This window comes from Rhagoletis zephyria, unplaced genomic scaffold, assembly GCF_001687245.7.
Source record: "Rhagoletis zephyria isolate East Lansing unplaced genomic scaffold, Rhagoletis_zephyria_1.1 Rzeph_scaffold_00309, whole genome shotgun sequence".
NCBI classification, from domain to species: Eukaryota; Metazoa; Arthropoda; class Insecta; order Diptera; family Tephritidae; genus Rhagoletis; species Rhagoletis zephyria.
Genome location: NW_016157393.1, coordinates 46,094 through 62,021, shown reverse-complemented (window position 1 = coordinate 62,021; position 15,928 = coordinate 46,094). Strand labels below are relative to the sequence as shown.

At 40.1% G+C, this 15,928-nt stretch overlaps 1 protein-coding gene across 1 annotated transcript in view; it reads right to left on the bottom strand.

Annotated features, from left to right (window-relative positions):
- LOC108358881 (protocadherin beta-4-like) overlaps nucleotides 1-15,538 on the bottom strand; it is a 164,748-nt gene extending 149,210 nt beyond the window's left edge. The window contains exon 1 of the mRNA XM_017610399.1: nucleotides 15,377-15,538. Within this exon, the coding sequence (XP_017465888.1) occupies nucleotides 15,377-15,443 (67 nt within the window). The 5' untranslated portion in view covers nucleotides 15,444-15,538. The remainder of the gene's footprint in view (nucleotides 1-15,376) is intronic.
- Nucleotides 15,539-15,928: the final 390 nt, after the last annotated feature.

Here is a 15,928-nt window from a genome sequence, read left to right as displayed (position 1 = left end):
TTAGCTGGGAGTCCCGAAAACAACGAACAGTAGCTATGTCAAGTACTGAGGCTGAGTATATGGCTATATCTGAATCTGCTAAGGAAGCTATTTACCTCAGGCGTTTTCTTGATGAAATACTGGATTCACAAGGGCCAACAACAATTTTCAACGACAATCAAAGTGCTGGAAGACTTTGTAGAAATCCTATTTTTCACAACAGAACAAAACATATTGATCTCCGTTATCACTTCATAAGAGAAGCAATCGAAAGAGGAGATATACAAATTGATTATAAAGAAACCAGTCAAATGCCCGCAGATATTTTAACGAAAGCTATATCATATCCAAAACATAAACATTGCATTGAAATGATAGCTTTACAGAAATCTTGAATTTCTGTTAATTTATTATTACTGTGTTAACTAGAGGTATTCATTTGAGGGGAGGTGTTGTAACTTATATTAAAAACGTTATGTACTTACAAATGAACAACCTTGTTACTTAAAAATATATAGATCGTAATGAACATTGAAATATCAACTATTGTAAAAGAAAATTTTCTAAATAAAACTCACTCGATTTTAATACCTCAAACCTACAATAACAGCTCGCTATAGTAAATTTTAAACACAAATAGTAAAATATATAGTAAAATTGCGTTTTTAGTTTTTCACTCTGACGTCAGTAATGAAAAATTCAGAGAAATGTGCTTAGAGAAGAAGTATGGGTATCAAATTAAAGAGGAAATCCTGTAGAATTTTTCAAGTTTTTGTTTGGAAATGTCCTTTACAATTTTATCCGTGAAATTTCGCAATATTTGTTTTTGAAAAAATTATATTTTTCGGGCAAAATATTTTTTTCTTTTCACCTTTACTTCAACATAAATTGATTAAAAGAAAAATACTGAAAAAATAAAATATTTCCACAAAAAGGGTTGAAATTTTGAAATTCCTGCCCGTATTTTGTTTGTAAGTCAAATATTAGTGGCATTGTGCTACTATGATAGCACGGACGAGTAATCATAGTTAACTTACGTAAAGTAGTCGAAAAATTATAGCCGCACCAAAATTTGACAAGTTTTAAAATATTATTTGTGTTGTTATTTAATTTTGGTTAGTTTTTTATAGTGCCGAAATTTGGTGCAAATCGTATCCCAATTGTGTGAATACTCAAATATATTTCTTAGTCCCAATCACCAAAAATAATTTGTTGAAATTTATTAATACAAGAATGCTGTATTGTACCAAGCTTTTGACTACAAAAACACTGCCTTAAAAATGTATGCAATTAAAAATAAAATAAAAAACTAGTAAGAAAGTCTAAGTTCGGGCGGAGCCGAACATTAAATACCCGGCGCAAGTATTAAATATATGTTTTTTCAACTTTCCGAAAGCTACCGCTACATGGTAAGCCGGGATGTATCAATTTTGACTAAATTAGCGTACTTAAATTTCGAAATATTGAAGTTTCAAGCATTTCTGAAATTTACTGTTATATGAAAAGCGGCCGTAATTTTAGTTCGAATTTAATAATTTTCAACGCTTTGCTTCTATGTGGCAAGCACAATAACCATACCGAGTTTGGTACAAATTGGTAGAACGGTTACCGAGAAACATATATGTGATCATAAGTGGGCGGTGCCACGCCCATTTTTCAAAATTTTACCCTAAACGTATTTCTTGGTAAAAAATTGTTGTAAGCATCAAATTTGAATAAATTAGCATCAATAATTACTGATTTATCGAAGATTTCGTATTTCTCTAAATTACCGTTATATGGGATGTGGGCGTGGTTATTGTCCGATTTTAAAACTTTTCGGCCATTTCCTATGTTATACGAAGGTTAACAACTGTGACAAGTTTGGAAGAAATTGGTGCACCGGTTACCAAGATATACACATGTAACCATAAGTGGGCGTGGCTACGCGCATTTTCCAAAAATGTATAATGTTCTTATTTTTCGTCTAAAACTTATTGCAAATATCAGTTTCGAGTCAATAAGCTTCAGTAGTTACTAAAATATCGCAGTTTTCGTATTTCTGAAAATTACCGTTATGTGGGAGGTAGGCGTGGTTATTGTCCATTTTCAATACCGTCCATCCTACGCCCGAAAGAAGTGCACATACCAAGTTTCGTTAAGATATCTCAATTTTTACTCGAATTATCGTGTGTACAGACGGACGGACGGACGGACAGACAGTCACCGCTTAATCGATTTCTCTTTTCATTCTGATCATTTATGTATACATTTGTCTATATCTATCTCGATTCGTTTTGCCTGTTACAAACAACCGTTATGTGAACAAAGTTATAATACCCTTGTGCACAAGTGCGCTCGGGTATAACAACGAATTTTCGTAAAACTTTCTAATTAGATTCTGAGTATGCAGTTTGTAGCCATATATGTAATACTTCTATATTGGCAGTAAGCTAACTTCTTAATGTGTAAGCATTCCGAAATCAAAGCGAGACAGTCTAGTACCGTTCTTATATATGTGTGGCGTACATGTTTATTTATAAACGTATGTGTTCCTTTTCTTTCGTACGTGTTTATTGATATATCTGTACTGCAGTATTTTCGGACGGTACTAGCTCTTACTGCCAATATAGGAGTATTACATATATGTTTGTAGCTCGTTGAATTTTTGTAGAATAAAGTGCAAAATTTTTAGATATATTGGCAATTACCCTGCGATGGCTGCGTTCACGTCAACATCTGCGTAAGCGGGTGATAGGTGCAAGAGAACTCAACGATGCATTTGATTCGCATGGACCAAGAGAATGCCTACATCAGTGAGGTCAAGCAGTTCAAGTGTGGAATAGACATTTCACGTTACAGTCGACTTACAAATTCCGTTAAATCCTTTATTTGATGAAAAGCACATATCGCGAGTGGATTAAGGCATTCAAAGAGCCGACTTGTCATGCGATCGGCTTTTTCCGATCATGTTGCCTATATCTACGGTGACCATATTTATGAGAGCTGAATATGGGACAAAAAGCCTTCTTCAATGATCCTAGATATGTTAGCCCTGAAACAGTATCCTTTTAGTAACATCACAAATATGTAGGATAATTTTCTCGGGATTTTTACTCCATAAAATTTTTCAAAATAATAAAGTGTTAGTATAATAAAGTGCAATTTTAAGTCGCTAAGGCCTACGATTAATTTTTGGCAATTTTTTTTGTTGACGGTTTTACGCATTTTTTCGACAAAGTAAGTATGTTCGACCATTTTTTTGAAAGATAAGCAAATGAGCAGCACTTCAAACTCGCACTTTATTATACTCAATTTTAATGAGTTACAAAACTGCAAACCAATTTTTTTTCTGAAGATTCTAATTAAAAAGTTTAAAATTTTGGTGAAACCTTGCAGAATTAATTTTTATAGTTTTTTGCACAAAGTTGGAAATTTGGCATTATTTTGCATAAACTAAATAAAAAAACATTAAATAAACTAAGGAAAAATAGCCAAAATTACCTACCTGTCGAGTCGTAATTTCTATTTTGGTCACTGTATGTATTCCTCGATTCGAAACACAGGCATTTAGATTAGAAAATAATAACTGTTTATGGAGAAAATTACGATCATATACCAATACCAGTTAAAACTCGTTCATAGGCATGCCATTTTAATGAGCTGTTAAGGCGTATGTTGGATCACCCTTTAAGCATTTGATGATTACTCAAATAACTTTGAACTAATTCACTCACTCGAAACAACTTAACACCACTCATTGTAAACATGCATACACACACACACGCATACATAGTTAATCTTACTTATTATGGCACTCATAATTCTCTTTCTTCTTAATATTTCGCTTGTACATAATTGGCAGGCACTCCAATAAATCATTAGACATCTATCGCTCACTCCAAGCAGCTCGTTGTTTTAATCTTCTCGATAGTGATAGATATACGCTTTGACAATTTCGCACACCTTGGTCTGGCAAAGATTGAGTTTTGGTTTGGAGAATATACACCCCCACATCCGACTTCCCCGCAAGCAAGAAAAAGGCTTCTTGCATCGAACATTTTGGCGCCCAAAGTGTGGCCCGTGTCTAATCTACGAAAAATAAGAATCATAATTCGCCATCATTCAACGGCTCCATCAGTAACAGCAATCAACCCGTTCGTTGGACTAATAACAACAATCAAATCATTCGCTATTAGTGCATTACACCACCTGCTAGCAACTTCGTTCTCGGCTGGATCGCTTCGATAATTTTGCGAGTCATACCATTGCTGTTCTGAACATAAAATTCACCGGTTGGAAACGCATGTACATATGTGTGTGTACCGTTACCCAAATACAGTTTTTTGACTTTGCTGCTCGTCATATATTCCGTGCGCTATTTTGCATTTTTGTACTTCGCTTTGCTGTCATTTGCGTCAACAGTTGACCAATAGCACATATAAAACAGTCAGTGTCCCAACAGGAATTGTTTCGTTACGTCACATTGTACAGCAGCCATGTCTCTTGAGGAATGCAAGCGTAAGCGTTCGAACATAAAGCGCAACATTTCTCGCATCAAATCAATCGTCGAAGCTGTAAGGGAGCCAGACGACAAGCTCTGTAATGCTGAATTGCAGTGTCGACTAGGAACCTTGGAGTCTTACTTTAAGCAAGCCTTGTCCGTACAAGCTGACATTGAAGACTTAGACCCCACAGACAACGGCCGTTCTGACCTAGAAGACAGCTACGTTGCAGCCAACTTGAGCATCCAAGCAGAATTTGGAGAAGATGTTAACACTACGGTACACTACCCGGAAACGCCTTCAGCTGCATTTGTTACACCCTCGTCGCACCTACCAAGGTTGTCTCTACCAACCTTTAGTGGAGATTATGCGGATTACAAGAATTTCATCACAACGTTTACCCAGATCATCGCCCGTGAACCAAGGCTGTCGAACATTGAAAAATGCGACTACCTTTTATCATGCTTAAAGGGTGCTGGTCAAGGATGTTACAAGTGCATACAAGTTGGGAAGAGCACTACTAGATTCATGCTCGCAACTCAACTTCATCACCGATTACTTCGCGCAAAAACTTCATCTTCGTCGTGAGAAACACAATGTTGGAGTCCGCAGTATTGGTGAATCGTTAACCAATCTAAAGGCACACACGACTACGCCCATCAAATCGCGAACCTCAGCATTTCAACTGTCGCTACAGTTTGGAATCACTTCGCACATAGTGACCGACACGTCCAATTGAAACTTGCCAGCTAATACAAAACTTGCAGACGAAACGTTTTTCAAGCCCCGACGCATCGACCTATTGTTAGGCACAGAAGCATTTTTTGACACCCTTGCCCACCTACACCCAAGAAGACGTTGTTCAGTTGGGTTATCTCCGGTAGGCTCCGTAATGAACGTAATGTGACGGCATCATCTTGCCTATTGTCAAATGAAAGCTCCATCGACGAGAACTTGCAACCAGGGATGCCGTTTGGATCTAAATAGATCCAATTGGATACATTTTTAGACGAATTTTTGTGAGATACTTCTTTTTCCGTTCAGTATAAATATACCTTTTTAAATAGGCCAAAATTTTATAGTTTCTATAATTTTTTTTCGTTCAAAAATCGATTTTAATTAAAGATGGTAGAAAGAATTACGATTTCTAAATCTATTAAAAATCACTACTTAAGCGTGAATTTAAAGCATTTTATTGTGAACGAAGCAATGAACATATGAAGAGATCTCTCCAAAATAGGCATAAGTGCAATTTTTTAACTAGCTAAAAAGGATGCTTTCAGCAAAATCTTAATATATATATATGTAAAGTAAATAGATACTCTTTCTGTTGTAATCTCTTTCATTTTACATATTNGATCGCTTCGATAATTTTGCGAGTCATACCATTGCTGTTCTGAACATAAAATTCACCGGTTGGAAACGCATGTNTTAAAGATGGTAGAAAGAATTACGATTTCTAAATCTATTAAAAATCACTACTTAAGCGTGAATTTAAAGCATTTTATTGTGAACGAAGCAATGAACATATGAAGAGATCTCTCCAAAATAGGCATAAGTGCAATTTTTTAACTAGCTAAAAAGGATGCTTTCAGCAAAATCTTAATATATATATATGTAAAGTAAATAGATACTCTTTCTGTTGTAATCTCTTTCATTTTACATATTTTAATTTGTTAATTTAAAATGAAAGATCTCAATTTAGGTTAAAATACACTGTTTAAAAACAAAATTTGATTTATTTAAGGAAATTTTTATGAATTTTACTGAAAAGTCTTTAAATACACTTTACAATTTTTTGTTTATTTGCGCATATTAAGAGAGGTAACCAGTTTCCTCCTAATTTGCACACCGTGTAATAAAATTAAACAATAAATACAATGTTTAAACTAGAGTAAATATGAGCCCCTAATGCTTTTAATTAGTAGAAAATATATTTTTAGATTAAAAATTTTTAAATTTTTAAACATTTCATGTGTATATTTATGTGTACAGTTTAAAGATCTCAAGTTCAAAATCAAATCCTGAATAACTTATACGTATGAAAAGGAGATACCTTTCATTAGTAGTTTTACATGCACTTTTTAGAGTGTACATGTACAAATGTAACATGTTAATTACTATTTATTATACTTACTTTGCAAAATACTTATGCACAAAAAATGTAATTTATAAATTTAAATTACAATTGTTTGATTTTATGAAAAATAAAAATATATATATTTACTTACCTGGCGGTGTATCTGAATCCGAAAAGAGAAACTCGAGGTAATTTGTTTAATCTTACGTGCTCGCAAAAACGTGTCTTTATTGTTCCACCAGAAAAATTAGAAGAAGGAAAAAGAAAGAAGGAAAAGAAGAAAAAGGAAAAGAGTTGCAAAAGGCAGTAGAAAAAGGGGTGCTGATTGACTAGTTCTTCATAACGCAGCATAGCGTTGCCACAGTATCCCCCGCCAGACTGTAGCTTGCGTGTAACGAAGGTTACTCCGCGTGGTTTTATCCCAGTCGATAAAGTTTGGATCTCCTGTGGCGACGAGTCTTCGTTCGGTAGGTAAGCTGGCTTCAGTCGGTCTACGGAAATGTTTACCGGTTTACCTTTTATCGAAATTTTGAAGTACTTCTCTGCTTTGGATAAGACTTTATAGGGTCCTTCATATGGTTTCGAGAACGACGGACGCCCTGAATCGTTTCTTACGAAGACGTTTTGACAAGTTGCAAGGTCGGGATAAACGAAGACTTCGCCTGAATCATGCCAAGATGTGCTGGATGGTCTAATTGAGTTTATTACTTCTCGAAGCTCGGTGACGAATTCTGACTGCGTTTTAATTCAGCTGTCGTGTACAAAAAANGAACGAAGACTTCGCCTGAATCATGCCAAGATGTGCTGGATGGTCTAATTGAGTTTATTACTTCCCGAAGCTCGGTGACGAATTCTGACTGCGTTTTAATTCAGCTGTCGTGTACAAAAAATTCTGAAGGAATGCGCAGTGTTGTACCATAAATCAACTCGGTCGGTGACGCCTCTAGGTCCTGATTGTATACTGTACGTAGGCCCAGGAGTTTAGTCGGTAGGAAGTCGGTTCAGCGCTCTTAGTTAATGCACGAAATTGCGGCTTTTAACGTTCGATGCCACCTTTTCACCAATCCGTTTGATTGCGGATGGTAAGGTGTTGTTTTTAGGTGAGTTATGCCAAGTGTTCTAGTTAGCTCTGTAAGTAGCGTTGATGTGAATTGACGACCCTGATCCGATGTATTGACGGCTGGCACTCCAAACCTTGCAATCAAGTTAGTTATTAGAGCCTTAGCGATGGTTGGCGCGGTCATGTCTGGTATTGGAATAGCCTCTGGCCATCTTGAGAAGCGGTCGATAATTGTGAAACAGTAACGGTTGCCGGCGTGTAGCGGAAACGGTCCTACCACGTCGACGTTAATATGATCAAATCGCGTGACCCGATTCGTAGCGCTTAATGGGGATGTGTGTCGAGTGATTTTTGACTGTTGGCACTGTTGGCACGATCTCGCGAAGGCTTTACTGTCTCGTTGGATTCCAGGCCAAACGAACCTGCTTGTCAGTAATCTGGCTGTAGCGCGTGTACCTGGGTGGCATAACCCAAGAGTTGCTCGTAACACGTCTGCGCGAAATCTCTTGGTAATGAATGGCCTGATATTGCCTGTGGATGAGTCGCAAACTATTTGTTTGTCACTGCCGGGCACTATGAATAGCTTTAGCTGCAACGATGAGTTCGCACTGTTTTGGCGAAGATGCTGAAGCTCCTGGTCGAGCTGCTGGTCGTCTGCTAATTTGTTGTAGTCTACACTGGTTACGTGAAGTGGCGCTATTCTTGAAAGCATGTCGGCTGTTAAATTATTCCTTCCCTCAACGTGGCGAATGTCTGTTGTAATGGAAATGTAATCAAGCTGACGAGCTTGTCGGCTCGAAGCCTTCTCCGGATTCTTTTGAAACGTGTATATTAGTGGTTTATGGTCGCTGTAGATGTGGAAAATCCTCCCTTCCAGCATATATTTAAAATGACGAACGGCCAAGAACATTGCTGTAAGTTCTCTGTCGTTTGTGCTGCATCGTAGCTGGGTTTTGTCGAACTTTTTGGAGAAATACGCTAGTGGTTCGAAGCTGTCATCAATTATCTGATGCAAAACAGCTCCTGCGGCTTTGTCCGATGCGTCGACCCATAGGGACAACTCGGTTTCTTTAGACGGGTGTGCTAGGAGGGAGGCATTCAAAAGCTGGGTTTTGCAGTTTTCGAACGCTGCAGTGCTGGCCTCCGTCCAGTTCAGTTGTGAGCGGTCGTTTTGTACGTTTCCGGGGCACATGGCCAACAGCGGTAACTGCGCTTCCACAGCGTGTGGGATAAAACGCCTATAGAAGTTTATTGTGGCTAGAAAACGCTTAAGACCACTAACGGTAGTTCGCTTTTCGAGGTCTCGAATAGCTTGTACGCTTTGCTGCTGCTAAAAACGTGATTTGAGCTTTCCCGAATACAGACTTTGTGGCGTTTATCCGTAGGTTATGTTCCTGCAGGCGTTCGAAAAGTTTACGGAGGTGCGATAAGTGTTCTTCTGGGGACGAAGTCTATGTAGCGTCTGCGCGGCATTTTGTACGCCAAAGGGCATAAACATAAAATAAAGGCCAAAGAGCGTAATAATCGCCGTTTTTGGTAAATCATCTGGATTCACGGGGACCTCATGAAAAGCCTTCTGTAAGTTAACCTTCGAAAATATCGTCTTACCTTTCAAATCGCTAGTGAAGTCCTGCAAGTATTGTATCGGGTATCTGTCTGGGACCGCCACGCTATTGAGGGCTCTAAAATCGCCACATGGACGCCACGTGCCATCTGCTTTCTTTACCATGTGGAGAGGACTGGCCCAATTGCTGCTCGATGGGCGAAAAATACCCAGTTTTATTAAATTGTCGAATTCCGCCCTTTCCGCTACCAGCTTATCTGATGAAAGGCGTCTGGGGCGTGAGGATACTGGCGGTCGCCGCGGCTCGATGTGATGCAAACCATTGGACTTTGCTGGGCTTCCTAGCTGGGCCAGGCGTGTTAAACTCTCAAACTCTTTAAGCAGGTTTGCGTACGCGCACGACGTGTCGAATGTTTTGATAGATAGGTTATTGCTACTCACCAGTTTCCCTACGGCCGTTATTGAAGTTAGGTTGTCGACTAATCATTTTTGCTTTAAATCGACTAACAACCCAAAGTGACCTATAAAGTCGGCACCTATTATTCTGCATGTAACATCTGCGATGAGAAAGTTCCAAAGGAACTCCCGCCCTAAACCTAAATCTATTTTGAGGAGCATTTCGCCATATACCCGAATGGGTGTACCGTTAGCCGCGAATAGTTTGCCCGCCGAAGGTTTGGGGTTGGTAGTATGTACGCTATTGAGAATTACACAGGCCGACAGCATCTTAGACCCAGAAACCGGACTATATATTTTCGATGGATTCTGATGCGATGAATCCGAATCTGTATCAGAATTGCTCTATCAGCTCTAGTTTTCGAGATATCCTAACCTTAATGTGCAAAAAACACCGTTTTTGCCCATATTTGAGGTTATGTAGCCTTGCAGATGATTTCTTTCACCAAGATAATAGGCTGGCATCTTTAAGTACAAGTCTTCTTCTTTCAAATGGCGTTTTGTTTGCTCAAATATACTTTTTTTTTCGCTGATATATCGCGTTTTGAAATTTTTATGTTTCTAAATTTTCTTACGCCTGAAAATCGATTGAGATAACATAGACATGATATAGTCGATTACTAATTTTCTCGATACAACAATCATAAGATGTAACCAAAAAATGAATGAATGACTGTCCATGTCTGCTTCGGCTACGGCTCTTTGGTCGTTGCTTTGCCATAAACTCAAAACGTTTCGTCAGCTGAGCGATCTCCTTTCGTATTTCGAGTAACGTATTTGACTCATTTGAATCATTTTGGTGTATTGGAGCGGTGGGCGCTGATGGGTTAGCAACCGCACTAATTTGCCGAAAATTCATTGAGTCGACGATGGCGTCCGCAATCGCAACTTTATCTGCTATATCGCCCTTTGATGCAATGACTGCGGCTTGGGCGTGTGGTGGTAAGCGTGAGGCCCACAAATCTACAAGTACGGTTCCGCAGAGGGCGGTGCCGGCTACCCGCCGCATTTCACTGAACAGCTGGCTAGGTTTTAGGTCACCCAGTTGCACGCGTCGTTGCTGGCTGTCTGCGAAGTGCGCTATGAGTTTAGATTTAATGTACTCGTAGCGATTAAGCCGCGTCGTGGAATCGATGATTGCCTTCAACTCCGTTAGTTTGTTCGGCGGTACCTGTGCCATGACTAGATTGTACTTCCTCGCGTCATGTGTTACTCCGGTGGCCGCGAACCAAAACTCGAGGGACAAAAAATAAGATTCGATGTTGGTATCATTCATGTTGGGTGGACTTATGCGTGGTACCATGGCCGCGTCCACGTGAAGCTCGGTCTTATGTGCATCGATTTCTCTGGGTAAAACATTATGAGCTTGGGTCAGCTGCGTTGGCGGTTGAAAATTTGCCGAGGGTGTTACTTGTGCCTGTTTAAGGTTTTCTCCTTGATATTCGATTGCAAGATTGGCTACGCTTCGTCGGGGTCACTGAATCCGAAAAGAGAAACTGGAGGTAATTTGTTTAATCTTACGTACTCGCAAAAACGTGTCTTTATTGTTCCACCAGAAAAATTAGAAGAAGGAAAAGAATAAAAAGGAAAAAAGGTGCTTACAACTAAAATACAAAAGGCAGTAGAAAAAGGGTTGCTGATTGACTAGTTCTTCATAACGCAACATAGCGTTGCCACATATACATGTATTTCAAGTCCTTAGGATGGGTTAAATTATGACTTTTTTCTTTAAAATGTTTGGTTTTCTTACAAATTATGAGATGGATACATAAAAAAAGGAAATTTGATACATTTTTGGCTATGTCGGTGATACATTTTCTTGAGACGGCGCGGCAACACTGCTTGCAACGCCTATGGAAACTAGAAGCCATCAGTACTCTAACCAAATCGATTTAGCCGGAACATCGCATGTGCGACGAGATTTTCATGAAAACTGTTCGTCAAGATAACACTGGGCGCATAGTAGTAACTATGCCTTTTAAAGATGGCCCACTTGTCTCGGAGACTCCTTCGATGTTGCTTGCCGGCGATTCCTCGCGCTTGAGAGACGCCTTCTACATTCGCCCGAAACTCCTCCGCAGTACATTGCCTTCATGGAAGAGTACGAAGGTCTTGCCCACATGTCAGAAGTAGCACAACCCAACTTAAAGGAGCCACACTAATACATTCCACATCATTGCGTGCTAAAACCTAGAAGCACCTCGCCTCGTGTCGCACCTCATCGCAAACTTCATTGAACGACCTATTACTGGTGGGCCCAACAATCCAACAAGATTTATACATGCTACTACTGCATTTTTGTTTGTATCGTTACGCCAGCCCCGCAGACGTGGATAAAATGTACAGGCAATCACTTGTAGATAATAACTCTCGACAATTCCAATACATACTTTGCCGAGCTTCCCCAGATTCAGATATCAGCACGTACCAGCTGAACACGGTCACATATGGCACAGCCTCGGCTCCATTACTCGCAGTACGCAGCCTCCATCTGGCGGACCAACACATGGCAGAGCTTCCGATCGGCGCTTTAGCAATAAAATCATCTTTCTATATCGACGATATTTTATGCGGTACCGAAGACGGGAATGAGCTATGTACCCTTAAGCTTCAAGTTGTTGAAGTACTCCGTCGCGGGCAATTTCCATTGTCGAAATGGCACTCAAATCACCCTGAAGTTATGGAAGGTCAAGCCACAATGGAGCTCAGTATGATCGACGATTACGTGACCAGCGCATTAGGAATAACATGGCTCTAACGAAGTAACGTCAGTCACAATGCGGACAATATTATCTACCGCCTCATCCCTGTTTGACCCATTTGGCGTGTTATCACCACAGGTGATCACAGCCAAGATAATACTGCAAGAGCTTTTGCTATTGAAGCTCGACTGGGAAGAGTCCGTTCCCCAACTTCTGCAGCAAGCTTGGACAAACTTCCTAATATCTTTAAACGCGATTTCATCACTCACGGTACCGCGTTATTGCTTACAGCCCAACGCTCGCAGCATTCAACTACATGGGTTTCGCGACGCATCGATTCGTGCTTATCGCTGCTCGGTATATGTACGCACTGAAGACTTACGCGGTCACGTTGTAGTTCAGTTGCTGACGTCGAAGTCGCGAGCCGCCCCAGTAAAAAAGCAGTCGCTCTCCAAACTTGAGCTTTGCGGTGTGCATCTTCTGGCTTGCCTTTATGCCAAAGTGAAGGACATCTTTGCTAACAAACCCATAAATCGTTACTTTTGGACTGATTCCCAATTGGTGCTGCATTGGCTGCAACAGCATTCAATTACGCTATCAACTTTGTGAAAAATAGAGTATCCGATATAGAGGAGTTGACCGATGGTGGACAATGGAGACACGTTCCAACGCGCGATAATCCTGCGGACCTTGTATCTCGAGGTTATTCTACTGCATATCTTAAGCCATCAAATTGGTTTTCCGGTCCAGCCTTCGTACTTCAGGATCAGACCAAATGGCCAAACAACAAGGCTCCAGCAGATCTCGATGCGAACATTATTAATGCAGAAACAAGTAAAACGACTTTCACAGTAATTAGCTAAACTAATCATGTTCTTGTTCTGTCGGCCGCTGTGGTGTAGTGGTAAGCAGTGCGCGCTTTCACTCATCAGCACCTGGGTTCAAGCCCTGGTCAAAGCAACATCGCAAAAAAATATAGAAAAAGGTTTTTTTCTTAACAGCGGTCGTCCCTCGGCAGGCAATGGCAAACCTCCGAGTGTATTTCTGCCATGAAAAACAGCTTCTCATAAAAGTACAATCGCCGTTCGGAGTCGGCGTAAAACTGTAGGTCCCTCCGCTTTGTGTGACAACACAAGGCGCACGCCACAAGCCGGAGGAGAAGCTCGGCCAAACACTAACAAATGTGTAAGCGCCAATCTATTATTATTATTATTAATCATGTTCTTGACGTCATTGATGGCATTTATTCTTATCCTTATTGCATACGTCTCGTCGCCTGGCTATTTAGGTTCTGTGACTCGTGCAGGAAGCAGTCAACATTCACTAAACCATCGCCTGAAGAATTGCGACGCGCGTCGCATTGCATAGTATGGCACGTACAACAGCAGCAGAAAGTCAAGGGCCCGCTACCAAGAGAGCGTGTCCAACCAGCACGACCTTGAACAATATGGAGTGGATTTTTGCAGACTAAATACTTGCTTACGAAATCGAGGAAAGTCGCCTACCAAATCATACTAAGCTGTTTTCGTTTGTCTTGTCACTAAAGCGGTTCACATTGAGTTGGTCTCGGATCTATCTACGAAGCCGTTCCTGAACGCCCTCAAACGTATGGGCCATGTGAAATTTTCTCTGACAATGCCACGAATTTTGTAGGAGCATCCAACCATCTACAAGAACTCAAGCAGTTTCTCTTTAACCCCGAAATGAAATCAAAAAATTTTGTTCCCCCTAATTTATTAATTTCCATTTTATTCCCCCCAGCGCACCCCACTTCGGCCGCCTCTGGGAGGCAGCTGTTAAAAGCGCAAAGGGACCGCTATATCGGACATTGGCTCATACAAGATTAACCTTTGAATAACTAAGCACCGTCGCCGTGGAGATAGAAGTCATACTAAACTCGCGCCTACTCTCCCAGCTGTCATCAGTCCCTAACGACTTCGAAGCACTCATTGCTGGGCATTTTTTAGTCAGTTCCTCGCTACGAACTCTACCCGAACCCTCACTGGAAGATCGAAACATCTTCAACTTGGATCGGTATGATATGATCACGGCTATTAAGCAACGTTTTTGGCGGCGCTGGTTTTCGGACTACGTCAACGAATTGCGCGCACGGGTGGACGAATCCTGCACCCGACATGACAGAAAACACATTAGTCATTATCCACGACGACAACATGCCGCCATAACGTTGTACTTGGACGAGATGGTCACGTTCGAGTTGTGCACCTCCGCACTGCCAATGGTACCTGCTGTCGGCCTATACATAAACTTGGTAACCTGCCAGAGTCTGCAAAGCGGATCTTTTCAACGGGGCCGAGATGTTGGATCACCCTTTAAGCATTTGATGATTACTTAAATTACTTTAGACTAATTCACTCACTCGAAACAACTTAACACCACTCATTGTAAACATGCATACACACACACACGCACACATAGTTAATCTTACTTATTGTTGCACTCATAATTCTCTTTCTTCTTAATATTTCGCTTGTACATAATTGGCAGGCATTCCAATAAATCATTAGACATCTATCGCTCACTCCAAGCTGCTCGTTGTTTTAATCTTCTCGATATTGATAGATATACGCTTTGACAATTTCGCACACCTTCGTATGGTAAGGATTGAGGTTTGGTTTGGAGAATATACCCCCAAACATCCGACTTTCCCGCAAGCAAGAAAAAGGCTTCTTGCATCGAACAGCGTTGAAACACCGAATACGGGACAAATACAGGGCATTAAAAGATATACAGAACATTTGGCGTCCCGTATAAAATAAATAAATTACCAGGATAAGGGGTTAATAAAGAGGACTGTCCCTTATAATACAGGACAGATGGTCACCGTACCTATATCCAGTTCTCTGGTCACGATACTCATCCTACAAGTTCACGAACAAACCCTTCACGGGAGAGCGCCAACTTATTCTTCAGACTCTCAACTGTAACAGTTCTTCTTATTCAATAAAGGATTATCTTGGTAGTATTATTGGCAACAAATGATATAATCTTATAATAAAACAGTTAAGTAAAAAATAATTTAGAACTCACCATCGCCATTAAAAAATACCATGTATACGCCTATAACACTTGTTATCCAGTGATACGTAATCCTCATTTTCAAGTCGAACTAATTTTAAACCAAGATCCCACAGCAAAAGAAGTAGTCAATAAACCATTGCAAAATGTTTGAACTTGCATTTATTTGTTGATATTTTGGGTGGTATGGTTTGCCTTTAACGTGTGTATTTGTTTTAGTTGTTTAATTGTTAAACATTCACGACCACCCACACAGCCGCTTCATTTTAATTCATCTGTCTAGGGGCAAAAAATTCATTATTAGTAAGTGGGCTTTGTGAAAAGTTCTTAAATGTATTACTTCAGGCCTATTCTGCGTTGGTAACAAAAATTTTGCTACCGGTTAGTAAAGTTACTGTCAATTTTTAAACCATTTTCGTATTCTCCACACTCTTTTAACCGGTAAATTTTGTTACCATCTCATGAGCAGGTAACAAAATAATGCCCCGTGAAATATGAAACACCAGAATATACACAAAACTCTATAGCTGAATTACTGAATAAATTAAAACGGTACCAAGGTAA